The following is a 27,624-nucleotide window of genomic DNA, read 5'->3' on the forward strand; positions in this document are numbered from 1 at the left end:
AGGCGTGCGGAAGCATGGTGTATCGGCGTGCTGCCCCAGCGGGAGTCCCCCCCCCCCCCCCGGGGTGAGAAGGGTGGACGGGCGCTGCGGCCTTGTCTGCTCTCCCCTGGCCATGTTGGCCTTGGAGATTGTTGGGCTGTGGGATTCTGAGCTCTGACAAAGTTGGGGTCTCTTTTTCCCTGTACGTTAATTTAGTTAAACCAAAGGGTTTATGAAGGTGTAAAAATAACTACAGAACTATGTGTTTAGTGAGCTTCCTTTATTTCATAAACCAGAGACCCTTTCCACTACCTTGAAATCTGATTTCTGGGACATTGATTTCTGGGCTTTTGTTCAGTTGTGGGTGGTGACAATGCTTGCTTGTCCAGCTGTCTCCTGAGCCCTGACCCCGGGCCCGGGGCTGCGTGCATGTTTCCACGTGTTAACTCATCGGACTCCCAGCAAGCTGCCTCACACACAGTGGAGCTGAGGCCCCTCCCTGCCCAGTAAGGGGCTGAGTCAGGAAGTGAGCCCCCAAGGGCCCGTCCTGTAACCCCAGTGCTGCTGCTGAGTGTTTTCCAGGTGGTCTCTGGAACATCTGAACTTCAGGAGGCAACGGGCTGTGAACTGGTGCTCGACTCTCAGACCGCTCAGTGAAGCCCGGGGTCTGAGGCGGGCAGACTCCACAGGGCCGCGGTCTCCAGGAGCCCGTGGAGCGGCCCGTGGAGCGTGTCCGCCGCTGACCCAGGGGCTGCGCCTGTCCCCCCACGAGCAGCACCCCCTCCCTGGGCCCCTGGGCGTGGCTGGGCCTCCAGCGATCCGGGCCAGCAGGGTGCTCGCAGGTCCTGGGACCGCCGCGGGGGTGGAGCTCTCCTTGCCCGGCCGTCCCCTGGGTTGGTATCTGCACCCCCCGCCTTAGTTTATGACATGAAAGTTCTGAGCTTGTAACTGTCTCGGGGCCTACCTGTGTTTTCTCTCTTGGTCGTGACACTTTTGTGGCCAAGCTACGCTGACAGACTGGCCGTCGTTCCTGCTCCCAGAGGTCACCCTGCCGTCCTCGGGGGAGGGGGCGCTGGTGCCTACCTTCCCCCTTTCTGAGGGCTTCCCACGTGCCAGGCAAAGGGTCCCTGGGCCCTCTCCTCTGCCCTAGGACTCGCCTGGCCTGAGTGTCCAGTTGAGGGCGCGGCTGGTGCCAGCGGCGCCTGCTAAGAGCTTGACACCTCAGAGCCACTTCTGCGTGTGGGCTGGGGGGGCATGTCCGCTTGACGGGCAGGCGCCGTGTTTTCTCAGAAGTAGGGCAACGGAGGTTGGTGGGAAATAGTCATTTTTGCAGATGTTTGTCCAAGACTGTTAGTTTCTCGCGTTGATCAGGACTGTAGGTGTGTTTGGAAAGGCAGGTGAGAATGAAGCTCGGGCGACACTTGAGGTGGGAGCAGAGCCCTCTGGCTCAGGTCAGGGTGGCCCTTCCCAGGCCTGGATGTCGGGACCAGGGCCGCTGAGGCGCAGGTGTGTCTGCGCTGGGGTTCCGCGCCCCTGGCTTCCTGGCATCCAGAGTGGGTGCTGTCCTGGGAAAGGGAGCAGAAATATGTTTTTGAACACGTGGCTGAGCACACGGGAGGCAAGTGAGGGCTTTGTGTGGTTGCAGGTCTGATGAGTGACTGGAGGCTTCAGGCCGGCTCGCGGGGCTCCGCTCTTCTTCCCAGCCTCTCCCTGCCCGAGGAGGGCCTCAGTGCCGCGGGCCCGGGCCTTTCCGAGGGGCACGCGCGCTGCTCCCCAGCAGCTCGCCCTCACTCCCTTCAGCCCGCGTCTCCCTGCTGGCCACAGCTCTGGGCGCGGCGGGCAGGGCTGAGGGCGGCTGTGGAGGGGATGGGTGTTTCCTAAGACCTGACCACACACTCGCACACACACTCTGTGGCCTCCCGACTTCAGCGGTTGACCGTGGCTCCCCAGTGACCTCTGGGGGAGCCTGGGCCACAGCCCGAGTCTGTGCCCGCTTCCAGAGGGCAGCTCGCCTGAGGCCTGTGGCCGTGGAGGAGACGGCCAGGGCCGTTGGCTCAGGGAGGAGGAGGCCAGTATGGTTTTCTTTCTCCTTCTGAAACACTTTTAGAAACATTTTTCTAGCATTGCAAAGACCAGGAGTGGGAATGATGCCGGGGACTTTGCTCACCTCCGCAGGCAGACTTCTGAAGGGGGCTGGGCAGGGCTGTGTGGCGCCTCCCGGCAGGCCCCCCGAGCCAGGCCTGCGCAGGACGCGGCCTCCGCCGGCTCTGGGTGGACGTGCCCCTGCGGCGTGGCGGGCGTGGGCCTGCTGCCTGCCCCTGTCCGAGCAGAGGGAGAGAAAATCGGCTCCACGGTGCTGAATGACCAGCACGGAGCCCGGGGCCTGGAGAGACGTTGCCGGGCTCGGAGCTCAAGTCCACGCGAGAGAGATCGGGGCCTGCAGACTTGGGGAGGACGCTTGGCACATCCCTCTTGTCACTGATGTATCTGGTTTTGGTTCTTCCAGGAAGAGTCTGCTGCAGGCGAGGGTCATGGACTTCCTCACCTCCACGGCCGTCCTGCCCCTGCTGTTCGGCTGTGTGGGGGTCTTCAGTCTCTTGAAGTTGCTGCAGTGGCTGCGCATGAAGGCCTACATCCGGGACGCCGTGGTGGTCATCACAGGCGCCACGTCGGGCCTGGGGCGAGGTGGGTTGTGGAGGCGGGGCGGGGGCGGCAGGGGGCCAGGGCTCAAGGAGCAGCTCAGTGCAGGGACCAGTGCAGGAGAGAATGTGCGAGGCATGTGGGTGACGGGGCAACCAGACTGTCACCATCCTCACCTGACAGAAGAGGTGCAGTGAGAAATGGCCCTAACCTTCCCCAGTGCTGGAGGCAAAGCCGGGGAGGAGGCTGCGTGTGCATCTGGGGCAGCAGCTTGTTGGAAGGCTCCCAGTTTTTCGGGACAGACACCAATTTAAAAAATGTTTTCCCAGCTGTGAGGGCCAAACAAGACATGCCTCTTCCTGGATTCAGCTGCGGCCCCGGACTGTGGCTTTGGTGTCTCCACACCTTCCCTTCGCAGGGCCATGCCTCCAGCTGTCCCCTGGGGGGCTGTAAACAGAATAGATGACGCCTCAGCTGCTCCTTAACCAGGGTCCCCAGCTGAGCTCTGTGCTAATTTGGTGAACACATGGAGCTTCTGGGTCCCAGGCCCATGTGCTGGGACCCAGCCTGGAGTCAGCACCAGCCATGCCCGAGGTGGGAGCCCCTCCCATGTGTGTGCCAACCTCGGCAGTGTTCTGAGAGCCAGCGGGTCAGAATCCATGCTTACACCCAGCTCCATGGGAAGAGGCCAAGAGGCGCCCTGAGTGGGCACCCGTGCTCTGCGCCTCCTGGTTGGTGGTGGTTCAGCCAGCGTGGCTCGAGCACCTGCCACGTACAAGGCCCTGGGCCACGTGCTGGGACAGATGACATGAGACAGGGTCCCCTGCCTGCGGGACTGGGGAGGGACCCTGATCTGTGCTGCTTGGGCCCACCTCACTGTGTCCCCCGAGGTGAGACTCAGAGCAGGTGTGACTGGCCTGGATTTGTAGCCAGAAAGTGCAAAGCCAAGATCCAGCCCATGTCTTATCTCGCCGGGGAGGGGGCAGGCCAGCGGGGAGGGCCTTGCAGACAGGCCCCAGCCTGAGCAGCACGGCCGTGCGGGGGCAGGGAGAGCAGACGGGGCCTCTAATGCAGGGCCCTGGGCAGGCTTTGGGGGCAGCGGCTCGTTCGGGCACCCGTGGTGCTTCGGTGAGGTCGCCGGGGGTGAGCTGGGTGTGTCATCGGATCTGCAGGCCCTGAGCCACAGCCGGTCCTCCGACCTCGCTCAGCTGCTGTACATACGGTGTCAGCAGCCACTGCTCTGTTGCAGAGAGAAGCCTTTTGTGAAGGCTCTACGATGCGAATGCCGTGGCAAGTGCTCCAGTGTGTACCTGTGTGTGCGAGTGTGTGTGTGTGCGTGTGTGGGTACGGGGTGTTACTCCCACTGCCTCCGCAACCCCCCTGGGGGACAGGAGCCCGTGTCGCTCCCCTCCGTCTCCAAACGGCTGCCAAGGAGGACACTCTGTGCTGCCCTCAGGGCTCGGCCGCCGTGTCGGCTGCCTGGAAGTTGTGGTGCATTTAAGCTACAGGGGCTTGTCCTTGTAAAACGGAGGACCCCCGAGTGCTCACGCCAGCCCACTGAAGCCCGAGGTCGTGAAGGGCTGTCCTGACCCGTGAGCCCGAGAGATGGTTCCTTAGGACTGACTCTCCCCCGACCCTCCTGCCTCCTCCTATCAGCTTCTTCAAGAAGTGAAAACGGAGTCTTCCCAGCCTGTGGTTCTCATGTCTGTCACTCCCTGCACAGACTTCAGTCCCCCTCTGGCTTTACCAGGAAGCAGAGCTAAGCAGACGCAGGCAACCGTTTGTTTTCCACAAACCGTGTGACACCTGTGTGTCCCCCAGCTGGGTCTGCGTGTCTGTGGCCGTCAGTGGCCCCTCGCAGAATGTCCCTTGTGTTGTCAGGTCAGGAGGAGACAGGGTGAGGAGGCCAACAGGGCAGAGATGCATTGTCCCTGGGAGTGGTGGTCACCCGGCCTGGGAACGCAACCCCACCCTGACCCCGAGGCGTGGAGGAGGCACAGCAGGGCGGGCGGGCAGGAGGGGCTGGGATCCGATGAGACCACGGCCAAGCAGGGTCATCCTTGGTCAGGATGAGCCAGCAAACAGACCAGCAGGTCTTCAGAGCTGAAACAGCACTGGTTTAGTCCACTCAGCCTCCTTCCAGAAAACTCCCTCTGGGTCAGGCAGGGAGGCGCTGGCCCAGGGACACCAAGGAGGAGCCGCAGAATAGAAAGAGGGCTTTGCCAGCCAGGGAGCCCCCTCCCTCCATTCCTGAAGGGCAGTGCACTCCCCACTCCTGGCTTTGATGTTCCATCGGGGAGGGACCCCACCTGGGCCCCACCACTGCCGCCTCCCTTCCTGGTGAGGAAGCCACAGCCTGGACCCCTGGACCGTCCCTCCCATAAGCTCGGGGCACCCAGGCTCCCCTTGGGCACCCGGACCCTTGGGATCCAGCCCGGGACCGAGGGGGCTCCGTGGCTGTGGAGACCTGGCCTCGGGAGAGGGCCGCCTGTGCCGCCTCAAGCCCCGTGTTTCAGTTTTCATCAGCCAGCTTCTAGAACAGTTCAAAAGGCAGCGTAGAAGGACAGAAACCACGCTGGTCTAGTGCCTTTTCTGTGCTACGTCTGCGTTAGCTTGTGCAGTCCTAGTGCTGTCCTGTCTGCATTTACAGGAGAGGACAGTGACCGGCAGAGAGGCTGTGACTTCTAGCGTCACAGAACCGGCTGCTCTTGGGAGTCTGAGTCCATCTCAGGAAGCCTCACACATGACTGTTCTCCTGACTGCAGGCTGTGCCACGAGCTTCCAGGGCGCTGAGTGGCCAGGCCTTGCAGGGGGCAGGGCCAGCAAGGAGCTCACCCTGCCTCCACCCTCCACCCCGCCGCCCCTCCCCATCAGCGCTGGGACATACGTGGCCCCCGGCCGGGCTGGTCAGCCTCCACCCTCCACCCCGCCGCCCCTCCCCATCAGCGCTGGGACATACGTGGCCCCCACCGGGCTGGTCACAGTTCTGTGCATGACCCAGTGCCTCCCTAGTTCTTGTCACCAGAGATTGGAGGGAACAGGTCCAAGACCCCTCTTATCTGGCCGTGGCGTCCATGTGAGCCCAGAGCTGTCTGCAGCCCTCCCATCTGGCACAGAAGCCGGGCAGGGGTGATGTGGGGAAGGGGCCTGGCATCATTGGGAGAGCCTGGTTCCTGCCGCCAGGGATCCTGGGCAGCCAGCACTGTGCTCCGGTCCCCTCTTCTTGACCATTCAGCTCCTTCTTGGTTTTTGAACTGCCCTGGAACCCTCCTGATGAATCCTCTTTTTGCTTTGCCCTCGCGTGAGCTGTCTCTTTTCTTGCCACCAAAGAATAATGACCAAAGAGGTGCCCAAATAGCTTTGGACTGTCCCCTGCTGGGACTCAGTCTGCGTCCTTGTCCCTTGTCACCAGCGATGCTGCGGGGCCCAGAGGAGCCTGGTGTCCGGTCCCCTTCCTTCCCACTCGGCGGGATGCTGCCACCTCAGGGGTCCTTGCTGCTGCGGGCGCTCGGCAGACAGCAACTCTTAATCGCGTTTGTCGCTGCCCGGCCTCGCAGGGCTTTAGACTCTGCACTTCCTGCCCGGCTGTGCCCTCCCCGGAGGAACGGTCCCCAGGCTTGAGCACGGGGGGCGGCCTCCCATCCTTTCAGCAGAGTCCCGTGCCCTGCACTTCCCTGAGCCGGGGGGCAGCCCCAGCAGATAAATGCCTGTGCGTCGAAGTGCCTTGGGAAATGGGGTCACATGGTCATGGGCCTCGGCCCACCAGGTGTCACCGTCGCTGGCACATCACTCGGCCGCGCTGAGCTCCCTCAGGTTTGGATGTGGGGCTGATGCTCACAGTGCTGTTGGGAGCTAAAGATGGTTGTGGAGGGTCTGAGGCTGGCTCCTGCCTGGGCAGCAGCAGACGCCTCCTCCCTGGGCGCCGACTCCTGGCCGCATACCCGGTCCACAGGGCAGCACATGTGCTGAGTGTGTGCAGAAGTGGACACGTGTTCTGAAAGGCTGGGCATGTGGGAGCTCAGCTGCACCAGGGAGAAAAGGCTCCGGGTCTCCCCAGCCGTCAAGTTCATTCCTTCTTCCCCTAGAATGCGCCAGAGTCTTCTACGCTGCGGGCGCTAAGCTGGTGCTCTGTGGCCGCAACGCCAAGGCCCTGGAAGAGCTCACTGAAGAACTCGCTGCGTCGCAGGCCGCCAAGGTGAGCCGGGGGTGTGTTCTTGTGGGGAAGAGCTGCAGGCCCCGGCTGGGCTGCTGGATGTGCAGGGGAGGCAGCTGGTGGCCCAGGAGGAAGTGTCTCGCAGATCAAGTCCCGACTCCAGCACTTGCTAGCTTGTGGGGGTGGGTTCCTCTGCGAATGCTCCCGGCAACACACACCCAGCTAATACCTGTTTGTCTCATTTGGGGGTGGTCGGGAGGTTGGCGAGGACTTTTAAAATTTTAATTGTGGGAAAATATACATAATATCACTTTAACCACATCTAGGCTTAGAATTCAGTGGTATTAGGTATGTTCCCAGTGTGTGTGACTGTCACGACTGTCTGCACCCAGCCCTTTTCATTGTCCCCAGCAAAGGTTCTGTCCCCATGAAACAGTTCACTCTGCCTCCTCCCCCAGCCCCGGAAACCTGTTCTGCTTTCTCTGTGTGCACCTGCCCTTCGAGGTGCCTCGTGTGAGTGCGAGTACATTCTGTCCTGCCCTGTTGCTGCGGCTCAGGTCGTGGATCACACCCGTGTGCACTGCTTGTCTAGTGACACAGGTTAATCATCGCTTTAAGTGCATCTACCCATTAAATTGTGTGGAAAATGAAGAGTAGACTTACAAGCTGAAATTGCAGTGACGCCCGCTTCTGTCATGGCCTGTGTCTTTTGTTTGTTTGTTTCTTTTTTTCCTTTGTGATCGGGTCCCTCCTTGGGCCATGTCTTTATTCCACTGAGGTCTTTTTTTCCCCACTTTTTTTTACTGAGTTACAGTCATTTTACAATGTTGTGTCAAACTCCAGTGTGGAGCACAATCCGCTGGAGCTCTTTCTCTCTTCACGTGGCTCTGAGTGCACTGCCTCGCCTCCTTGCATTTCAGACCTGAAGGACTTCAGTTAGCGTTCCCTGTAGGGCACGTCTGGTGCTCACAGTCCCCCTCAGCTTTTGTTCATCTGGGAAGCTTCATTTCCCCCATTCTTGACGTGTAGCTGTGCCAGATTCAGAACTCTCGGCTGACGGCTTTTCTGTCAGCAGGGCGAGCGCGTCAGCCTTCTGGCCTCCGAGTTTCCAGGGAGGAATCGGCTGCTGATCTTCTGAGGATTTCTTTTGTGTGGGGAGCAGCTTCTCTCTTTGTTCTCGGATCCTCTGCTTTTGGCCCTGTGGTGGTAACGTGTCGCAGTGCAGGTCTCGAGTTTATCCCACTGGGTGTGAACCTCCTGGACGTGCAGATGCACGTCTCATTGAACTGGGGGATTTTGCAGTGGTGGTTTCTTCCAGTGTTTTTTCCGCCCCTTTCTCGCTGTCTTCTCCTCCTCAGGCTCCCACAGGGAGCGCTGGTCCACTTGGCGTGCCCCCGGGTCCCTTAGACTCTGTTCACTTCTGTTTATTCTTCTCTTTTGGTTCCCAGGTTTGATCACTCCAGTTGCCCCTCTTCAGGTTCATGGATTCTCCCTTCTGCTTGCTCAGATCTGCTTCTGAACTCCTCTAGCGTATTTTCCATTTCAGTGATTGTACTTCTGAACTCCAGAATTTTAGAAAGTGTCTCATGAGCAAATGAATACAAGTGACCTGGCCTGAGAAGGACAGTTCCTCTCGAACCTCAGGACGCGTGCAGCCCATGGTGGCACCAGGCCACAGGGGGTGCCCTGTATTTACATCTCACATGCCCCCTGCCCTGCGGACTTGACAGGCAGTTCAGGAGGAGCGGCGCCCAGGTCGGGGTGAGCAGAGGAGGCGGGATGCTCAGGCCACGTCTCCAGAGTGGACACGCTGCAGCCTGTCCTTCTGGCCCAGGGCCCTCCCAGGGCTGAGAAGCAGGGGCGTGTGGCTCGCCCGCCTGTCACTCCAAAGGTGTGTTTGGCTTCTGTCATACCTGACCAGGTGCAGACACACAGGCCTTGCTCGGTGACCTTCGACCTCTCAGACCCCGGGTGCATAGTGGGGGCGGCCGCCGAGATCTTGCGGTGCTTTGGCCACGTGGATGTGCTCATCAACAACGCCGGGGTGGGCTACCGCGGCACCGTCGTAGACACCAGCACAGACGTGGACAGGAGAGTCATGGAGATCAACTACTTTGGCCCAGTTGCTCTGACGAAAGGTAACAGTCTTGGTGCAGGAGGAGGAAGAGCAGTGGCACGGTGCACTCCCGTCTCCCTCGGGTCCTTCATCCCAGACCTGCCCCACCCTGCCCCTGACCCTGGAGTCGGTGTTGTCCCTGCAGCCCCTGGTGGCTTTCTCCAGGCTCTTAGCTGCACATTCTGTGTCTGCCTCGTGGTTTTCCTTCAGGATTTGGCGTCAGCGTCATCTGCACCGTGGGGCCTCTGCATCCTTTCACTGTGTGTGTAACCCACAGAGCGCGCGGGTGTCATGATGTTCAGCCACGGCTCTCACTCTAGGGAGAGGCCCTCCCTGGAAAGGGGGACTGGCGGACGCCCGTAGTGGTCGGGGTCCCGTCCTCACCTCCCTGCTCCTCCCTCCCCTCCTGCCTGCTGGGCGCGGGGGCCCTGAGTCCAGCAAAGCAAGGCCCCCTCCACGGGGCCCTCGCTGCTGTTCACCCCTCTGCTCTGGCAAGTGTGTGCACAGCTGCGTGCACTCGGTGCGAGGTGGTGACCTCTGCCCTCTCCCCAGCGCTCCTGCCCTCCATGGTGAGACGGCGCCAGGGCCATGTCGTCGCCATTAGCAGCATCCAGGGGAGAATCAGCATCCCCTTCCGGTCAGCGTGTGAGTACTTCCTGCACCTCCTCCATTTCTTGGCTGATTTCCTGATGATGAAACAACACACTTACTGTCCGGCCTCTGGAGCAGAGTGCCCGGGTGCAGATCCCAGCTCCACACCTTACGCACCTGCGACCTTGGCCAGTGCTCCATCTGCTCTGTCCCCAGTCCTTGTCTGCAGGGTTCCAGCCTGGGAGGGGCCTCTAGGAGGAGACTGACTGACTGTGAGTGTGAGTGCAGGGCCACAGTGGACGCGGCAGACGGGGCTCAGCGTCGGCCTTGGGGCTTCAGGGCAGGGACGCGCTGTGGTCTTTGTCCGCACTTGGGTCTGGCCTCACCGAGTTCTGTTCTCTCACCGTGACTGCATCTGGCACACTTGGCTGGTCGAGCACCTGTGATGAGCAGGCTGGCCCGTCGGCCAACCCAAGGGTGCTGTCCCCCACTTCCCCATACAGTGGGGCACGTGGGATGGTCATGGTGGCCTGATCAGTGCCCAGGAGGGCCGAGTCCAGGGCGACGGTGATGGTGGTCAGGTCGGCACAGCCTGAGAGCCATGGGGCCCTGCCATGTGTCAGGGTGCGCTCACTCCTCAGCTTGCAGCCTGGGCGCCGGCCCCAGGGAGGCTCGGCAGTGAGTCCAGATGCTGCGGAAACTGCCACGTGACTTGCTGGTGTCTGGGCTGCTGGGCGCCCCTTTCCTCAGGCATGCGCGGGGTCTGAACCGAGGATGCGCTGTCGGTGGGGACGCTGTGTGTTTTCCAAGAGGGTCCTCACAGGGTCACTCTGTCCCCTTGGACGCTGTGTTGGGAGGCTGTCACTGACGATCTGAGGGCTCTTCAGGTGCAAGGCCATCCTGTTGAAGTCATCAGAGGAAACCCGCAGGGAGTGGGCGTGGGTCTGTGTCCCTCCCCCCCCCCGCCCCACCTGCAGGGATGTTGCTGGAAGCACAGTGTCAGTGACAGAACCTGGAACAGCCCACGAAGACAGTCCCGGGGTCTGTGACCTGTGACCACGAGGAGCGGGGCTGCATGGAGGCCGCCAGCCGCCTGCAGGTGGAGAGTGGCTGGCAGGACTGACGCGCCCTTGGTGTGGATACACGGGGACTAGAGCGTCCTGTGCAGCTGCGTCCTGGGCAGCCCTGGAGGCGGCGCTGGGGGCCGGAGGAGCCCTTTCACTGTTTCACTTCCTTCTGAATTGTCTGAACGCTTTACCCAACAGGCATTACACTTCTGTTTTTGTTTCTGTTAACTGAGAATAATTTCACACTTCAAAGCTGCAGGAGCTGTGCACACAATGCCCGTGGACCCCCCATGTTCCCGGCTGTGAGCGTGTTACTCCTGGTGCGTGTGCGCGCGCACGTGCGCACACGTGGAGGTTTCCTGAGCCCCTTGAGAGGCGGCGCCCCTTCACTCCTACGCAGGTGGGGGCGCTTGCCCGGCTCTGGACGTGAGCGGGGCGGCCACACCCTGGCTGGCCCTCGGACGCCGTCCCGCAGAGGGACGAGCGGGCGGGAACAAGCGTGGGCATGCCCCACCCGCCCACTCACCTGGCTCTCTGGCCACCGACCTGTGCAGATGCGGCCTCCAAACACGCCACCCAGGCGTTCTTCGACTGTCTGCGTGCTGAGCTGGAGCAGTGTGACATCGAGGTGACCGTCATCAGCCCCGGCTACATCCACACCAACCTCTCCCTGAACGCCATCACTGCCAGCGGGGCCAGATACGGAGGTGAGGCCCTGGTCTCGCTTTTCTTCTGTAAAAAGCTGCCTGACGACTCTGTGGGCACCTTCACTTTAATCTGGGACATACTTCCTAAAACCAGAGCGCACGTGGGTGGTGGTCACCTGTACTGGTCTGACCTCCACCACGACCGCAGCCGAGGCTACGAGTACCCCACGAGCCTGCTGTCAGTGGTTCAGTGAGTGATCCCCGGGCGCCACCCCCCCCCCCCCCCCGTGTGCCTGAGAGGGGCTGACCTCAGGGCCCTGCGGCAAAGAGCCGGTCTACAGGCAGTGCCGACTGACCCGCGGGCACAGCGGTGGGCCAAACGGCCTGGCCCTGTGCAGGCTCAGGCCGACCAGAGACCCCCACCTGGGCGGCAGCAGAAACCACACAGAGGCATCAAGCTGGAGAGGTTCATCCTCGTTTACCCTTAGAAGAATCTTTTGTAAAAATCCACTGGTGGCGCTTAAAAATAAGCGGTGATCAGAAATCCCCGTTCCTCTGTTAACAAGAAGGGTGAGAACAGATCCCGCGAGGACTCGCCGTGGCCTCTTTGCTGCTGACGGTTCCCGCTTTGCTGGCAGAACCTTCAGACTCCTAGGGGCGCAGGAGCCTGGGCCGCTAACCGGTCCGACCCTCCTTCTCCCGCCACGGCTTCTAACCAAAGCTTCCTTCTTGCCACTCGTCCAGGACACTTGTGCCCTGGGGAACGTGGACCTGTGTTCCTCAGCCTGCACTCACTCTGGTGAGCGCGCCCGACCCACCACACCACCCTCCCGCTCGCAGGCCCTGAGGCAGGTGCGCTGCCTCCTGCCTCCTCCCTCAGACTGCGGGACTGGATGGCGGGGGTGCCGCCCCCTCCCGACTTGGAGGAGCTCCTGGTGGGGACCCAGCACCCAGCCCGATGGCCCCATCGGCTCGGGCCTTGTGACGGGGGCCGCAGCTCCCAAGCTCAGTGTCTCTCGTTGTGTTTCAGTTACAGACAAGACCACGGCCGAGGGCCGCAGCCCTGTGGAGGTGGCCCAGGATGTCCTGGCTGCCGTGGGGAAGAGGAAGAAGGACGTGGTTCTGGCCGGCCTGGCACCCTCCCTGGCTGTGTACCTGCGTGCTCTGGCTCCCAGCCTCTTCTTCAGACTGATGGCCGCCCGGGCCAGGAAGGAGCAGAAGCCCAAGCACTGCTAGAGCCGCAGGGCAGGTGCTGTGGGGCCTAGACTCCTGCCCTCAGGTGGGGACGGGGTTGGGGTGCTCTCCTGCAGGCCCCTGGCCAGGCCCCCCACCCGACAGGGAAGGGAGCCAAGAAAAGCCTTTCCCCAGGGTGAGGGGTCACCGCTCAGGGAAAGCTGCACAGCCGGTTTTAACCCCTGGACATAAAGGAACGGGCAGTAGGAGTCACGGCCCCGCAGGCAGGCTCCCAGCCTCCGCAGGCTCCCAGGAAGCACTTCCGTCTTGAGAACTGCAGACACCCTGCTGTCCTGACCCGGTTTTTACATCTGATCTGCGGCGCCCGCGGCAGGGTCCCCCCCCAGTGCTGGGGGGACGGCTGCCGTACTCGCGTCCATCTCTGCTGCCCCACAGCCCCTTGTTCAACACGGTGAGCGGGTGGGAGGTGATGGGTCTTTACACGTAAGCCAGGAGATGCTGGCTTTGGCCTCGTTTCTCTACTGACCCCACCCGCAGCCCTGTGGTCAAGGCACTGCTCCAAGCAGATGAATTTTCTAAGGAGACAGCAGCCTTTGCGGAGAGGAAAACTGCATGGTCTCACGTGGTCTCTGGAAAATGAGGCGCAGCACCTGGAATTCTCTCTAAAGCAGAGTTCTTGGGGCCTGGCGGACACAGCCTGTTAGCTGTGGCTGTTGGAGTGTAGTCAGAAAGGGTGCCTGCTTCCACTTTCTGATTTATTAAAAATGCGTGGTTGGGGTTCACTGAGTGAGTTGACTTCAGTCTCAAGTTGAGGGGGAAACTGACGGGAGATTGCGGGTCTAGCGTGTGGGCCTCCCCGAACTGGAAAAGAAGTCTCCGGGCACATCACACTGGCACCTTACCCCGCGTCCTAACTCTGGACCCATGGAGCTTGTATTTTCAGCAGCTGCCCCTGAAATGAAAATGGCCAAAGCTGGCCTGTGTTTAGGGTGCGTGAGCCTCTTGCATCTCCTGGGAGGACAAGGGCTGATGGGATCTGTGGGTGGACCCTCTCTCAGCCCCACAGCCGTGGTTGAAATGGGGATACAGATGTGATTTTCCACATCCACTATCTGCCTCCCTCCTGATGGAAAGAGAAAGACCTGTTTAGTTTCCCATCCGAGCTGTGAGACCAGGGGAGGGCTGGCACCTGACAGCGGTGGCCCCTCACAGCTCGGCCCAAGTCGGGGTGAAGTGGTGCCCGGCACAGCAGGGCCGCACCCACGCAGCACTGGAGGGAGCGTCTCTCCTCGGACGCTGGCTGACCAGCACTTTCCAGGTGGCCCCTTTCTGCCCACTGAATGAAGCGGCCGGCACAGAGACGAGGCGGTGCCCCTAGGACCGCGGCTCAGCAGTGCGGACTCTGTCGTCAGAGGCACCAACTTGCCGAGGAAGTGGGTTGTGGAGCTCTGGCCGTGCGCGGGGCCTGGAGCAACACAGAGGTCTCCCGGTGCCACTGGGTGTTTGTGTTTCAATCACTTATAAGAGCTGAACTGACTTTCTGAAACTTACTTTGCAAACTGTACATCCTACTGTGTAAATAGAAAATAACATAACATAGACAGGGCCACAGAACTCTGGCAGGACCCGGCCGTCTCCAAGGAGAGGAGCACCCGCACCCCAGAGGGACGGGGACCTGGGCCCAGAGAGGCCGCGATGCAGCCCCGGAAGCTGTCTTGGGTGCGCCTCCCCCCCCGACAGCACTGTTTGCGTGGGGGGCTGTTGCCTGTGGGGCTGCGTCCTGAAGGGGGTGCTGGGCAGGCGGGCCGGCATCTCGGAGGTGCTGCTCCAGTTCCCGTTTGTCTCATCCTTGAGCCCTGGGCTGGTTGAAGAGCCCAGTGCTGACTGGTTCCACCTTCGGGTCAAGTTCAGAGGTCCTCTCCTCCCTGGTCTGAGCAGAAGCAGCTCTGCAGTGCTTCCTGCCAGTCAGTCTGAAAAATAACAGTAAAGGAACAGACGGCCCATCGGGTGGAGTGTGAGTGCAGGCCCGGCAGGCAGGCAGGCACGCACCAGGCCCCGCTGACGCAGCGGCTACGGGGCAAGTCCTCCCTGGCGAGGGGGCTTCCTGGAGGCCCTGTGCTGTCTCTCAGACTGGGGCTGGGCTGTGGACCCTGCAGGAGGCCTCTGCTCTCTTGGTTGGTTATTTAAGGCTGTTTCTTCAAGTGTGCACAGCAGAGGAGCAGACACGTGTCTGACGTCTACGTGGGAGGCAGCAGAAGCAGCTAAGTTGGGGAGCGGGAGGGAACCCCTCCAGACCTGCCAGTGTAGTTCCCCCCAACCTCTGCCAACCTGGGGCCCTGCTCACATGGACACCTGGGATGCGAGGTCCACTGCGGCACCACAGCCTCACCTCCTGGGCTGGGACATACAACTGAGATGGCCCTTCAGGATCCAGGCCAGTCCACCCAACAGGACGCACCCTGGTTGGTGCATCTGCTTCTGCTTCTGGCGAGGGCTTCTGCTCAGCTGACCTCAGGTGGCCACTGCTTGTCCACGTCTTGTCCACATCTAGCCACCTCCCCCGTGAAATCTGCTTTGCAGGCAGAGCACAGGACTCCCTTTCCAAATCTGGGCTGTTCACTACAAAAACACCTCCCATTCCCACCCAGCAGGCTCAGGAGGCAGCAGGCTCTGCCGTCAAGCAGGTCGGTCTGTCTGGGGTCACTGCCGGTTCACCCATGTTCCAGACCCCACCCCCTCAGCACCCAGATGAACTGTTAGTCCAGCCCCTGGGAATTAAGTCAGAGTTTCTCAAACTCTTAAAAGCTCTGGACCTCCCTCATAAAACAGCCATCACCCCCACGTGCCCTTGACTGGCATCTGATCTTCCTGACGGAGCCTCTCAAACCAGGTGAAAATCAGCCTGGCTGCTGCTTAGAGACGGTCCCTCAGGAGAAAGTGCCGTGAGGCCCCTCAGGGGTCCTGGGATGGCTGTGGCTACGGCAGGGCCCCCTCTTCTCTGGAAGGAGTGGGGAGCGTGGGCCTCGGCTCCTGGGGGTGGGGGCTGCTCTGAAGGTGCTCCCCTCAGCCTGCGGCAGCGGGCTGAACGCGGGGTCCACCTCAGGACAGCTTCAGTGCTTTAAAAACTACAGATGTTAGTTTCTGTGTCATCCTAAACCAGAATGTCTGGACAGGAGGCCCCAGCTCTCCCAGTGAAGCCAAATGGAGACCCAGTGGCCACGTCCCCAAGCAGTACTGGGCAGTGCTGCCTTGGAACGGGCCAAGGTGGGCCGGGAGGCCGCCTTGGGAGGGTCTGGGCCTGCCCATTGAAAGGCCTGCTGTGGCTACAAGGGGGGACACCGTGGTGCCCACACCCACCAGGGCAGTCACGGAGAGCAGACACCTGGGGTTGAAATTCTCATACTTTTAATGGTCAGCAGCTCCCGGCTGGCTCTGGATGGTACAGTTAACCACACTCTCAGACCCCCCCGCGCGTTCACCCCCGCGGCGGTGCTGCTTCCACCACAGCCTGCTGCCCAGGCGGCCTCCACAGCCTCAGACCCCGGTGGTCTTGGAGACCCGCATCTTAGTGCAGTGAGCTGAAAACCCCTGGTACACTTTTGACCTGTGATTCCTTTAGAAGAACAGACGGTGAGCCAGCGCCTTCCCAGGCCCCGCCGTCTCGGCAGCGCGTGCCCCGCCGGCCACGGTCATACGGCACAGAGCTCGTAGATCTTCTTTACACAGTACACCAGGGCCGCCAGCGCTATCGTGTTGTGCAGTCTCTTTCTGTGCAGGTCGTCCTTCCGGACCAGCACCACCGGGGTGGAGGAGGTGAGCGTGTGCAGGGGCAGGCGCGACAGTTTGTAGGCGTCGTACTCCACCTGGTACTTGCAGCAGGGGTCGAACTGCCAGGAGATCCCGTAGAGGGTGCAGCAGGCCAGGCTGAGCACGCCGGCTGGCAGGGAGATGTAGTGGGAGTAATCCAAGGGCAGCGCCAGCGGGGTGAAGAGGCAGGCGGTGCCCGCCAGCACGGTGGTCTTGTGCAGGCAGTTGCCCACGGTGATCCAGCGCGCCGTCTCGTCACCGATGCGCGTGGGCTCGATCACGATGTACTTGTACTGGGCTTCCAGGGCCTGCTCCAGCTCGTACTCGAACTGGTCCTGGGCGTTCTCCCCGTTGTAGATCTCGTGCACAATGTAGCAGTCCGTGGCCGACAGGCTCACCCTGGGGGGAGCAGGGAGAGAGTCAGGCAAGACGCACCCAAGGGAAGGGCACCACACCTCACCTGTGTTTGCACCTCCCTTACAACCCCACACATGCGGTAATGAATAGAGGACTTCCTTTCCGAGAGAATAAAATAGTGAAATGTAAGACACGCAGGGCAAGGAGTACCCCAGTCTCTACAAAGTTGGTGACCTAGTGGAGTCAGACAGACAGATCTGAGACAGCAGAGCTGCTCCCAGGGGAAAAGGATGATTTCAGCCCCGAATCACACAACACAGAGGAAAGAAGCACAAGGCTGGTGGGGGAGAGGTGCCCTCAGTTAATCAGGGCACCTGACAGTGATGCCCACACCTCCCGGCTGCATCCTGCAAACGCAGCAGCCTTGGCCTCACCTTGCTGGGCATGATGGAGAATAAACTCCCTTGGTCCTCATGGGGGACAAGCTGCACCAGGCGCCGAGCCCACCACTCAGAAAAAGCAGCCCCTTGACTTGACCAAGAAGAGACGAGGCCTCAAGACGTGACAGAAATGGATGTTCCCGCCCATTCTGCCCTTGGGGCCCAGGACTCTGTTCACTGCCAGTAAATGCTTCTCTCACCAGAAGCAGCCTGTTCACAGGAGCCCACTAGGGGCTGTGCGGCCCAACGTGGGGGACACGACCCCCTTCCCCCATCCCAGCCAAGGACAAACCCAGAGCCCATGGAAGGAAAGCAGTCTGGCTGAAGGGGCAGTTCAGGACTCTGGCTGGAAGCCTCTCCAGGGTGCACCTCCCACCCCTGGTGGGCAGACCTGCCACTCTCCTGGTCCAGACCTTCCTGGACCTCCACGCTGCTGCCCAGCATGGAGGCATCACCTAGTTCTGTCCTGCGTGTTCATGGCACCAGCAGCCCCCTCACCCTGCCTCCCAGAGGAACGTGGCTCAGCCTGTTACTCCTACCAGACCCCCAGAGCCACCTCCTGCCTCAGGGAGAAGCAGCCCTTGGTCCCCAGGTTGGTCAGACGTCACAAAGGAGATGAGGCCCAGGGGCCCCATCTGCCTGCTGGTGATGACCATGTCCCCCAGTCCCCACCCCGCAAACTGGGGCTCTAGAAGGTCCCCCAGGTTCCCCCTCCCCGTGCCCCTGCCATGACCCAGTGTCCACTGAGGGGCACAGTGCCAGGAGCTCAGGCATAAGGCCAGCGGCTCAGGGGCCTGGGCAGGCACACGCAGAGGGGCCGATGGAGCTGGCTCAGAACTTCGTGCTCAGAGACTGTGCACAACAGGGACCAGCGAAGGCTTGCGAGAACGACATCACCCCAGAACCTCCACGTTCAGGGTGGTGGAGACTGGACCGGCGGGCAAACCCTGGGGGAAAAGGACGGGGATGGGAGAGCCGGCCGCTGGGGGCCCCTTCCAGCCACTGCTCCCGGGAGGCACCCGGCAGTAGCAGCTACCCAAGCAAATGAGCCAGCAAACCCAGGCAGCAGCAGCACTCGAGGGGCAAAGCCGGCCACTCGGTGCTCTCGGGCACAGTGCTCCCAGGACCCATAGGCTGGGCTCGGGGAGCCTAATTAAGCCACAGCCCCCAGTTAAGCCGTGTGCACGGGGGAGACGCTGTTCCCAGGGGTCAGAAAGGCCTCCTTGCTCGGCACAGGGCACAGGGCCAGGCACTGTAAACGGGGCCCTGCTGTCTGGGTGGGTTGGCGGGCTGTTTCTGGAAGAGCCCGCAGACAGGGACAGAGCTCCTCGAGGGGCCTGGGAGGAGCTTCCCCACTTGATTTCAGCTCAGAGGCTGACGGGCTCTCAGGCCGCACAGGGCACCTGACGAGACACCTCAGCAACCAAGAGGCAGGGCCTCGCTCCTGGCAGGAGAGCCCCGGCCCGGAGACTTCCTTTGTGCTCTCAAGTTCACGAGCAGTGGGCAAGACACAAGGGAAAGGGAGGCAGACTCACCTGTGCGTCCTGCTGACCATAAGATCTGAGGTTGGGATTTCAGAGTGTTCTTGCCAAAACCCAAATCTACCCAAGGGCTCTGGCCTCCCCTGCCCAGCAGACCGGCCACTCTAAGTGCAGTGACAAAACAGGCCCAGTAAGAAAATGCCCCTTGAAACCCCGGCACTGGACAGACTGCTCCATCTTGGAACCACGTCAGTAGGCAGATCCCACCTCAGCCCCACCTGGTGCTCACCCAGCCCCTCCAGCTCCCTCTGCCCTCCCCTCTGCAGCCTGTGCAGAGTCCGTCCAGGCTCCCGCCCCACTGCTGCTGTCAGGGGGCTGGCACAGGGGCACATATGCGGGAGGCACTCACCCGACACACACCCAAGCCTGTGCTCCAGGGCTGCCTGGAGCCCCCACGTCTCGCTGTGGTCAGGCCACCCCACCCATCACCCACCAATCAACAGTCAAGCCCCCTCCCAGGCGTGCCTGTTCTGCTTTTAAAGCCAAGCTGGCTGCACCCAATTCAGGACAGGATGGAATGCGAGAGCTAGAGAAGCAGGTTTCCAGGGCTCCACGTGATGTACAAGGAGGTGGAGGACAGGTCCCAACAAGACACAAGCAGGCACCCCCACCCCCACCCCCACCCCTGGAGGACCCCGCCCACCCTGCAAGTGCAGATTCCCACCGCACCAGCGACGGGAAACGCTGCTTCAGGAGCCAGGCAGCCGAGGGCTCCCCAGAGGGCCACAGCCACCACAGCCTAGCCACCCAGCGCCCACTATGTGCGGCCTGCCCTTGTTTCTCGGTCTCGAGTAACCCAACCAAGGAAGGAACCCAGTGAGGAGGCTGCCTTGGACCATCTCAGAGCATCACCAGCCCCCAGCTTGAACCCTGTACACAGAGCAGACTGAAAAAACAACACATAGCTAATTGGGATCCTTTGAGGCTGGGCTGCCTAAGGGTTACTTCTGCTTTTGGTTGCAGGTGTGAAATGCCCAGTAAGCGCATAGTAAGAAGAGTTTATGCTGGAAAAAAAACAAACAAGGTAGCACCACTTATGGAAAAGTCTCCAAGACGTAAAGAGAAAAAAATCAAGTACCAGACAGCGACCTTTAGTGCATTTCAGAAAAAGTAACGTTTGCTTTTAGATGCACAGGTCATTTCTGGACAGATACACAAAGACCTGAAAATTATGACCCTGGGGAGGGGAACACAGTGGCTCCAGAAAGAAAAGGGGTCCCTTTTTACCAAATGACTATAGACCCTTTCGAACCTGGCAGGTTCCCTGGAACTCATGGAATACGGTTACTCTAAACGCTTGGTCTGCGCTGAGGTCACTGCGCCCGAGCCCCTGACTGGCCCAAGCCCGACTGGCCCGGGGAGCAGAGCACAGCCTGCCTGGGCCCTGTGGCTGTGGCGGGTCACAGGCGCGCGAGGCTGGGCTCTTGGACCTGCCTCCCTCTCCCCGCCTGAATCCGCTCTGGCAGCGCTCAGGAAAGTCATCAGAGGAATCCCTGGGGACACTAGTGGCCACCAAGAAGAACCAACAGGACAAATTCCACTTCCCCAGTGCTCTGGGCCCCCTGTGCACGCACCCAGCAGTCTGCCTGGAGTCTGGGCCCAGGGTCCCCCACCCCGCCGCACAGCTGGTCTCAAAGGAATCTGGGATTACAGAAGTACCCCAAATATGGGACCCCCCAAGTCTGGAGACTCCTCCAGGAGTCAGGATGCTCTCAGCAGTGCCGTCTGGTGAGAGCAAGATTACTGACAAGAGAAACAGTGGAGTCACAGCTGCAAAATCACTCACTGTGCAGTGGAGGGAGTGGGCGCTACACGCCAGCGGACACCACACACCGGCAGACATCGCGTGCACACGCGCACACATGCACACACAGCGCAGACCCTCTGCTTGCAGAGGGGGATGTGTGGCCAGGATACTGCGAGTATTGGTCTTAATCGTTTTTTTCTGAATTATGGTAAAATACACGTAAGATAAAATTTTCTACCTTAACTATTTTTAAGTGTTCAGTTCAGTAACGTTAAGTACATTCACACTGTTGGGCAACCCATCCCCACAGCTTTTTCGTCTTGCAAAACTGAAACTCTGTCCCTGTCAACCCACAGCTCCCGCCCCACCCCGCCCTCCTTTCTGTCTCCATCAGCCTGGCTGCTCTAGGGACCTCGTGTGAGGGGAATCACAAAATATCTGTCCTTCTGCGACTGGCTCATTTCACCCGGCATCACATCCCCAAGGGGCAGCACGTGCCGGAGCTCCCTTACTGTTTCAGGTGGAGTAATGCTCCACTGCCCGTCCAGACCATGCTGCTGCCCATCCACCTGTCAATGGCCCTGGTGGCTTCCACCTTCTAGCTACTGTAAATGATGTTGCTGGGAACACAGGTGTAAAACACCTGTTCAAGTCCCCAGTTTTGATTACTTTGGATAAATATGCAGGAGTGGAATTGCTGGGTCATACGGTGGTTCTATTTTTTTTGGGGGGGGGGGTTAAATCGTTTTCGGGTGGTTCTATTTTTAATGTTTTGAGGAACCTCTATACTGTTTTCCACAGGGGCTGCATAATTCTTCACTCCCGCCACCAGTGCCCAGGGTCCCAGTTTCTCCGCATCCTCATCCACACTTCTGCCTCCTGTCTTTCTCACTACTACCCGCCGTCCAGGTGGGTGTGAGGTGGTTCTTGCTGTGGTCTGACTTGTGCTCTGTAAACACCAGCTTTATTGAGACAGAAACTCACCCATTTAAAGTGAACAATTCAGTGGCTCAATACCTTCACTGAGCTGTGCAACCAACACCACAATCCATTTCAGAACATCTTCCTCGCCTCAAAAAGTAAGCCCGCCACCCCCCATGTCCCTGCCGCCCGGCCCTGCTGTCACCATGCTCCCTCCTGATGGCAGTGGCCTCTCCCGGGCATTTCACGTGAACACCGTCCCACAGCCTCTGGGGCCTTTAACACCCTGTCTCCAGGATCACACACGTCGTAGCAAGTTTATAACTTCACATGTTAAAAATACATTTTTGAAGGATTTCACTTATAATTTTTAAAACTCCAAGACAAAATACCTGAGAAGCATCATCAAAGGTGCTATGCATTAAAAACAGATCAACGGTGGTTTTCTTTTGATGGTGGCCAAACAAGTGACTTTTAAATTTTATTTTTCTTCACAGTTTTCTGTATCTTTCAAAAGCAAATAACAAACATGGGTTCTTTCATAATGGGAAGATTAATTACAAATCTTTTCTTAAAAAGAAAAATCTTGTCCAATAGCCCTGTATCCCCTGGGGTAAGGAGACCAGAGAGACAAGGGCCCTCCCCAGCCAAGGGGACCTGGGGGGACCCATCTCCCACTCCGGCAGCTTCCCTGACTACAGAAGCCCACTCGGGACCAAGTCCCCTCCACCCCGGGGCTGAAGTGCCACGTGGTCTCACAGCCCTGCAGTCCTGCCGGGAAGGGAGAATTCCATTCCCTGTTCCACTCAGGCAAGCACTGGACTGCAACTACCGTCTTCTGGTCCTGCTGGAACCGGAAGAACAAAATCTAACTAGTGGAAGCACCTGCTTTAGGGCCACTTCCTAGAGCAGCCCTGGACTCACTGGCTCCGTCCAACACAAGAGGTGGATTCTGAGCTCGCTGAAGGTGATGACTGCGTTTTCATCACACACACCCCCACCCACCAGCACTGGGCCTGAATGCGACTGGTGCCCAGCAGACTCAGTGGAAGAACATCTGAAATGAATGGAGGAGGAGAAAAACAACTATAGTAACTAAGAGAATCCATGGCTGAAAAACTAAACCAGGTCCAGACTAATGAGCACGGGGTCACCTGACTACCTGCTGTCCGCCAGGCGGTGGGCCTTTCCTCTACTACCCAGCTAGGAAAACCCGCTTTGGGCTCAGGAGTCAACAAAAGCAGTACAATTCTACGCTGAAGATTTTAAAGCCAGCTAGGACAGAAAGGCACAGGGCTTGTAGCTCCAAATACTGAGGACAGGTTCCAAACAGCCGCTGACATTCTCGCTGTTCCAGAGGAAGCCACTCCCACTGTGCTCAGGGACCTGGCAGCCCTGCCTTGGGGACGAGGACACCAGAGTGGGAGTCAAGAGGCCTGGGTTCCGGTTCCTCTCAAGTCACTTGCTGGCTTCATGTCCAAGGGCAAAACCCCTTGCTTCCCTGAGCCAACTTCCTCGTGCCCCAGGAGCAAAGACCCTGGCTCCCCTAGAGCAGGGACGGGACAGGATGGGATGGGAAGAGATGAGACAGGCTAGTCATGCAAAGTGTCAGCAGCAAAGCACCACCCAGTGTAGGCCCCAAGCACTGTTTACACGTCAGTAAAATTTAAAATCCAGTTCCTCAGACACATGAGCCACATTTCAATTGCGTGACAACTGCACGTGGCCAAAGTCTCCCCTAATGGACAATTAAGATACAGGACATTTCTGTCAGCGCAGAAAGCCTCACCGGACAGCCCTGGCTCCCAAACTCTGTGGCCCATCAAGGTACTGCTGGTGCCAGGGACCCAACACAGTGGCGCTGGGAGGCCCCTGTGTGCTTGCTCCGCAGAGCACGTCACATTTCCACCGCCCTCGCTCACTGGGCAGGCCCGGGCAGGGAGGCCAACTCAGGACACACGATCACCCCTCCCTTCTTCAGAAAGTAGGGCCTGAAGGACTGAGCCACAGAGGCAGGAGTTACTGCAGTTGGAACCCAGGTGCCTCGAATGAATCAAGGAGAACGAAAATTCATGCCAGAGGATGACCCCAGCAGACCCTAACCTACAACCCCCAACTTCCAGGGTCAGAACCTTCTGGGAACCAGGTGAGTAGGACCCCCAGCCCAGCACCCTCATGGGTCTGCATACTCACATGGCCCGTCCAGACCAGGAGGAAGGAAACACTCCACCATACACGACAGCCAGATGGGAGTCTTTCAAGAGAAATCAAACACCCCAGTCCCCGGAGGTCTCAGCTCTAAAAGGAAAGGGTCCGATCAGAACGGAGGGGAATGCCACCTCAGAAACGTGGTTCAGCTGTTCTGGGAACTAGACCCTCCACTTCCAGGACCACATCCATCCAACTCACAGATGAAAGCAAAGCATCAAAGGGGAAGGCCAAGGCCCGGGGAGTGAGGTGCAGCACGGAAAGATGTGGAAGTCATCTCGCAGGACTGGCCGCCCGAGAAACCACTGGGGCAGACGTCTGCATGAGCCAGGGGAGGGGAGGCCACAAAAAGTGATTTCACCCTAAAGCCTGAGCACTCGGTCCTCTGAACACACAAGGCCTTTAAACAGCACTGCTGCCCTGCGCCACGTCAGAACCAGATCAGAAGCATCCTCACGTGCTGTTCTCTCATCCAACCATCAGGGAGAATTCAGCGATGCCCGGGGCCCTGGGGGCGTGAGGACCAGTCGGAGGGGGGAACCCTCTGTGAGCTGGCCCAGTGGGTACCTAGTGGCAAAACACACAGGTCCTGGCACTGTGCCTTCCTAGACGGGCAAGTGTGTCTCAAAGATGCCAACAGGACGAGTGGCAATCTGTTTCGGGTGCTGGCTGAATTCTAAACAGGAATTCAGATCACAGCTCAGAGTCCGCTGTTGCTCATCAGGAACACTGTTGACTCCCTCGATCTAAGGGAGCAGAGAGAAAATCAACAGGCAAGCAGCTCTCCCTGGCTACTCCCACCCTCTCTTGCTGTGGTCCGCACGGCACTGCCCTTCCTGCAGCAATGGACATGCTCTGCATCTTCTTGGTCCAGTACATCAGCCACAGGCCGCATGCGGCTACTGAGCACTTGAAATGAGACTGGTGTAACTGAGGAACTGATTTTTTCACTTTATTTAATTTTAATTAATTTAAACTTAATTGCCACAAGTGACTAGTGGTTACTGAATTAACACAGCTCTAGACTCAAGAACCAAGGAAAGCAAGAATCCACAGTACATTCTAACCAGGACCATCGCTAACACACAGCTGGCAACAGTAATCCTTGTGGACAGTCTGGCACCTGCAGAGCCTTTTAAGTACAATGCACACTTCAGAGTTCGAAGCCACTGGCAAATCTGGAAAATCTGCCCAAAGCACTGCTCTGCTCCAGCCCCTGCCCCAAACCTGTTTCAGTTTCAGCATAAAGCAGATTCCAGCCAGGTGCGTGCAGCAACTTGGGAACGTGGTCTTACAGCGTGGAGCTGAAATCTGAGTCAGCATGAATGTGACATGGAACAAAGTCATTAAAGAGCCATAAACAGCCTACTTCAGTCACAGGAGCCAATAATTCGCTTGGGCCTCAATCTATGGTATGGGCAATCAATTAATCCAGCCTGCCCCCACCCCAAGAAAAGGCTTCCCACCCACTGAGCAGGAATGGAGGTGTGTGCCCAGAAGTTAGCTAGCTGGAGGGTTATGTTTCCATCCCCTGCTCCGTGTGGGAGGATCTGAGGGAGACCGGCCCAGGCAAACACTCCTTCAGCAAAGCCCAGCTAGGGCCTCACACAAAGGCAAACAGAGTGGTACCCCCAGCCACACCACGTTATCCAGAAGGAGGACAGATGGTGCCACCCAAACCACTAAACCAGACACCCGGTTCCCGGCTGGCACACGTCTGCGTGTCTGTGCGCGTATGCAGAGCGTTCTGTTCTAGGCCAAAGGTTGCAACCTGAACACCCAAGGAGACCAAGCAGGTAACTGCAATGAGTCAAGCTGTCAGGTGAGGAATGATGAGTGCCTGCCCTGACCAAAAAGAGCCACCACTCAGCTTCTCAAGTAGAGTTTCATGTGAAATCTTTCCATTTACAAGCACTGGCAACTAATTTAAAATCTCTTAAAATCGAGGGTCAACAGCAAAGACTGGGTACAGCCTTCGAAACCCTGGTTTGCAAACTCAGTTTTGAATTAACACCTGTCTCAAACCAAAGAGAGAAAAAAAATCCCCAATACCTAATTTCTCAGATCACCAAAAGCTTAACTTTTGCTGGCACAGCCCCCGTACGATGTCTGAGGCATACCTACTCGGCCCTTTCTGTTGTTTTCATCCAGTAAGGAGGAATACTCTTCTCTCTGACACTCTGTCTTTTCTAAACGGTGACCTCCTATTACTGAAAGATTAATGTTTGCGGTAAAAATCTTGAAAACGTTTGCTAGTTTTTAAGGCCATCCGCGGAAACCATCATGGTCACTTCTTTAACTTTTTACTGGTCTGATCTAAAAAAATACCAGATGGGAGTTGGAAAAACAAAACTATCTGCTTGACACTCACTGCTGCTTTTCCAAGAAAGAGGAACTGAAGAATGGACACTGTTGAATAAAATGCAAGCTAAAGGGGTCTATCAACACAATTAACCAAACAAGAAGAACGTTCTGGGCTGGGAAAATCACCTGCAGGGAACAGCAATGAACATGTGAGGGAATGAAAGGAAAAGAACAGCTCAGAGTACTTGAGAGAGAGCAAGGGGGGAGAGGGAGACAGAGAAAGAGAACTTTTCTATTTAACAATTCTCACCCCAAAAAATTAGTAATAAAAATAATCAAGCAAGCAAAAACAAAAAACAAAAAACGGAGGTCTTGCTGACCTCTGCTACACCAACCAAGTCGTGAAAAAACGGTTAGAGCAGCTCAAACCAGGTGACTCCAACATACGCCCCTTCCCACACTTCGGGTGCCTGGACACCTTCTAGTGGCTTCTACTAGCTGAAACCGTTTTCCAGAAGCAAAAACTGTAAATTCAACACGAAACACGAAACACGAAAAGTACTCCAATCTCCTCTTCTAGAAATGAGTCCTCCAAATCGACATCCACCTTGGAAGAAACAAGCTCCCAGCTCCCTACCCACACACCATCCGTTAGGAAAGGTCACTGCAAAGGACTTCCACGACAGGGGCGCTCGCAGAGAAGCCTCCCAAAGTCCCAAGAATCACCGCTGGAGGAAGCGGTCGGCTCCCGGCCCGGGAGACAATGCGCGGAGGGCTGAGGCCCCCAGTAAACGCGCGGACCGCACTTCCCTAGCCGCAGCCGGCCCGCTCCGGGAAGGCGTCCCTTCCTCCGTCCCGGGAGCCACTCCTCGCCGCGGCCGAGACAGCATGCGCGCGCCCAGGCGGGCGGAGGCTCCCGCGCGCTCGGCCAGCGGCAGCCAGGCGGGTCCCGCCGCGTCCAGACCTTGCCCGGCCCGCCCCCGCCCCTCCCCGAGCCCTCCGCCGAGGCCGCGTCGGCCGGGACTGGGACCCCGCGCGCCCGACGGGCAGACGCACCGGGGGCGAGCCGCGGGGCGGAGGCGGGGACGCCGCTGCAGCCCCAGGAGCCCCGCCAGCTCCCCGCTCCGAGCCGTCCGCAGGGAGCAGCCTGCGCCTCACCTCTCTCTGGCGCCGCCGCCGCCGCCCGGGCCGAGACGCCTCCTTCCCCACGCGGCCATCTTGGAGACTCTCCGCTCGCGAACGCCTCGCGCCGGGCGGCCTCGCGACAGCGCGCGTGCAGGAGGGAGATGTAGTCCGGCCGCCGCCCCAGACGCCGCACCAAGCGGAGGCTGGGCCTCGTAGGACTACAACGTCCACAATGCACCGCTCGCCGGAAGCCCGCCCCGAGGCCGCCTGGGAAGCGCGGGCCCAGACCGACGGCGCGGAGGGTCCACTTCCAGATTAGACTTCGCGCGTTCCCCGGCTACTGGGGAGCTTCTCCCGCTTCGTCCCTCCAAGTTCTCCGGGGGCGAGACAGACGCGGTCCCCGGCGTCCCCGCCGGCAGGCTGTTGGCAGAGAGGGTCTGGAAGAGCGAAGAGGGCGAAATTAACGTGCGACCTCTGCTGAGAGACCGGGCTCCGCGGTGGAGAAAAGCCCGTTTTCGTGGGACCCCACGCACACCCTCTCCTGTCCCGCGCTGAGCCGTCGGCGAAGCCAGGTGGTGTGCTCCTCGACGGGAGCCTGCCTGGACGCTGCCGTGAAGTCAGACCAGGGGCTGGTTCGGGGGAATCCCTTGCAGTTCGTGAACTTGTAGTCCTCTCCTGCTTTCCGCAGACAGCGTTACTGGACGTGGTAGTTTGTCCCGTAAATATCTGAGCAACTCTTATGCCGAAATCTACTTCAGATTCAGAGACGGGCTGAAGCACAGCGCCC

At 59.2% G+C, this 27,624-nt stretch overlaps 2 protein-coding genes across 12 annotated transcripts in view; one reads left to right on the forward strand and one right to left on the reverse strand.

Annotated features, from left to right (window-relative positions):
- The window catches only part of DHRS7B (dehydrogenase/reductase 7B), a 35,124-nt gene extending 21,955 nt beyond the window's left edge, over positions 1-13,169 (forward strand). For 5 of the 7 annotated variants that reach the window (XM_064494843.1, XM_064494845.1, XM_064494844.1 and 2 more), the window contains 7 exons: positions 2,486-2,664; positions 6,705-6,814; positions 8,694-8,910; positions 9,441-9,533; positions 11,101-11,253; positions 11,938-11,992; positions 12,224-13,169. In XM_064494843.1, the coding sequence (XP_064350913.1) occupies positions 2,486-2,664; positions 6,705-6,814; positions 8,694-8,910; positions 9,441-9,533; positions 11,101-11,253; positions 11,938-11,992; positions 12,224-12,458 (1,042 nt within the window). In that variant the 3' untranslated portion in view covers positions 12,459-13,169. Of the gene's footprint in view, positions 1-2,485; positions 2,665-6,704; positions 6,815-8,693; positions 8,911-9,440; positions 10,613-10,799; positions 10,947-11,100; positions 11,254-11,937; positions 11,993-12,223 lie in introns of those variants that run through there. The other 2 variants (XM_064494847.1, XR_010384368.1) reach the window with 2 other exon arrangements.
- Positions 13,170-15,775: 2,606 nt separating this feature from the next.
- On the reverse strand, positions 15,776-26,958 carry TMEM11 (transmembrane protein 11). Of its 5 annotated transcripts, none has more exons than XM_064494871.1 (4): positions 26,871-26,941; positions 23,394-23,498; positions 16,986-17,082; positions 15,776-16,593 (listed from the first exon to the last, which is right to left on the reverse strand). In XM_064494871.1, exons 2-4 carry the CDS (start codon positions 23,431-23,433, stop codon positions 16,077-16,079), a joined length of 654 nt encoding a protein of 217 aa, XP_064350941.1. In that variant the 5' UTR covers positions 23,434-23,498; positions 26,871-26,941; the 3' UTR covers positions 15,776-16,076. The 5 variants fall into 5 exon arrangements, with proteins under 5 accessions (XP_064350941.1, XP_064350942.1, XP_064350944.1 ...); XM_064494872.1 differs by lacking the exon at positions 26,871-26,941 and adding an exon at positions 26,439-26,560; XM_064494874.1 differs by lacking the exons at positions 16,986-17,082; positions 26,871-26,941 and adding an exon at positions 26,358-26,374.
- Positions 26,959-27,624: the final 666 nt, after the last annotated feature.

Source organism: Camelus dromedarius, chromosome 16 (assembly GCF_036321535.1).
Source record: "Camelus dromedarius isolate mCamDro1 chromosome 16, mCamDro1.pat, whole genome shotgun sequence".
In the NCBI taxonomy this organism is placed as follows: Eukaryota; Metazoa; Chordata; class Mammalia; order Artiodactyla; family Camelidae; genus Camelus; species Camelus dromedarius.

What these genes read in the sequence shown, in the direction of transcription:
- TMEM11 (XM_064494871.1), bottom strand. Translation starts at nt 23,433, where the DNA reads ATGGTGGAGTGTTTCCTTCCTCCTGGTCTGGACGGGCCAT. An exon ending in TCCTGGTCTGGACGGGCCAT is followed by an intron (nt 17,083 to 23,393) that starts GTGAGTATGCAG and finishes TTCTTGGTCAAG; the next exon opens with TCAAGGGGCTGCTTTTTCTG. An exon ending in TCTCCATCATGCCCAGCAAG is followed by an intron (nt 16,594 to 16,985) that starts GTGAGGCCAAGG and finishes TGCTCCCCCCAG; the next exon opens with GGTGAGCCTGTCGGCCACGG.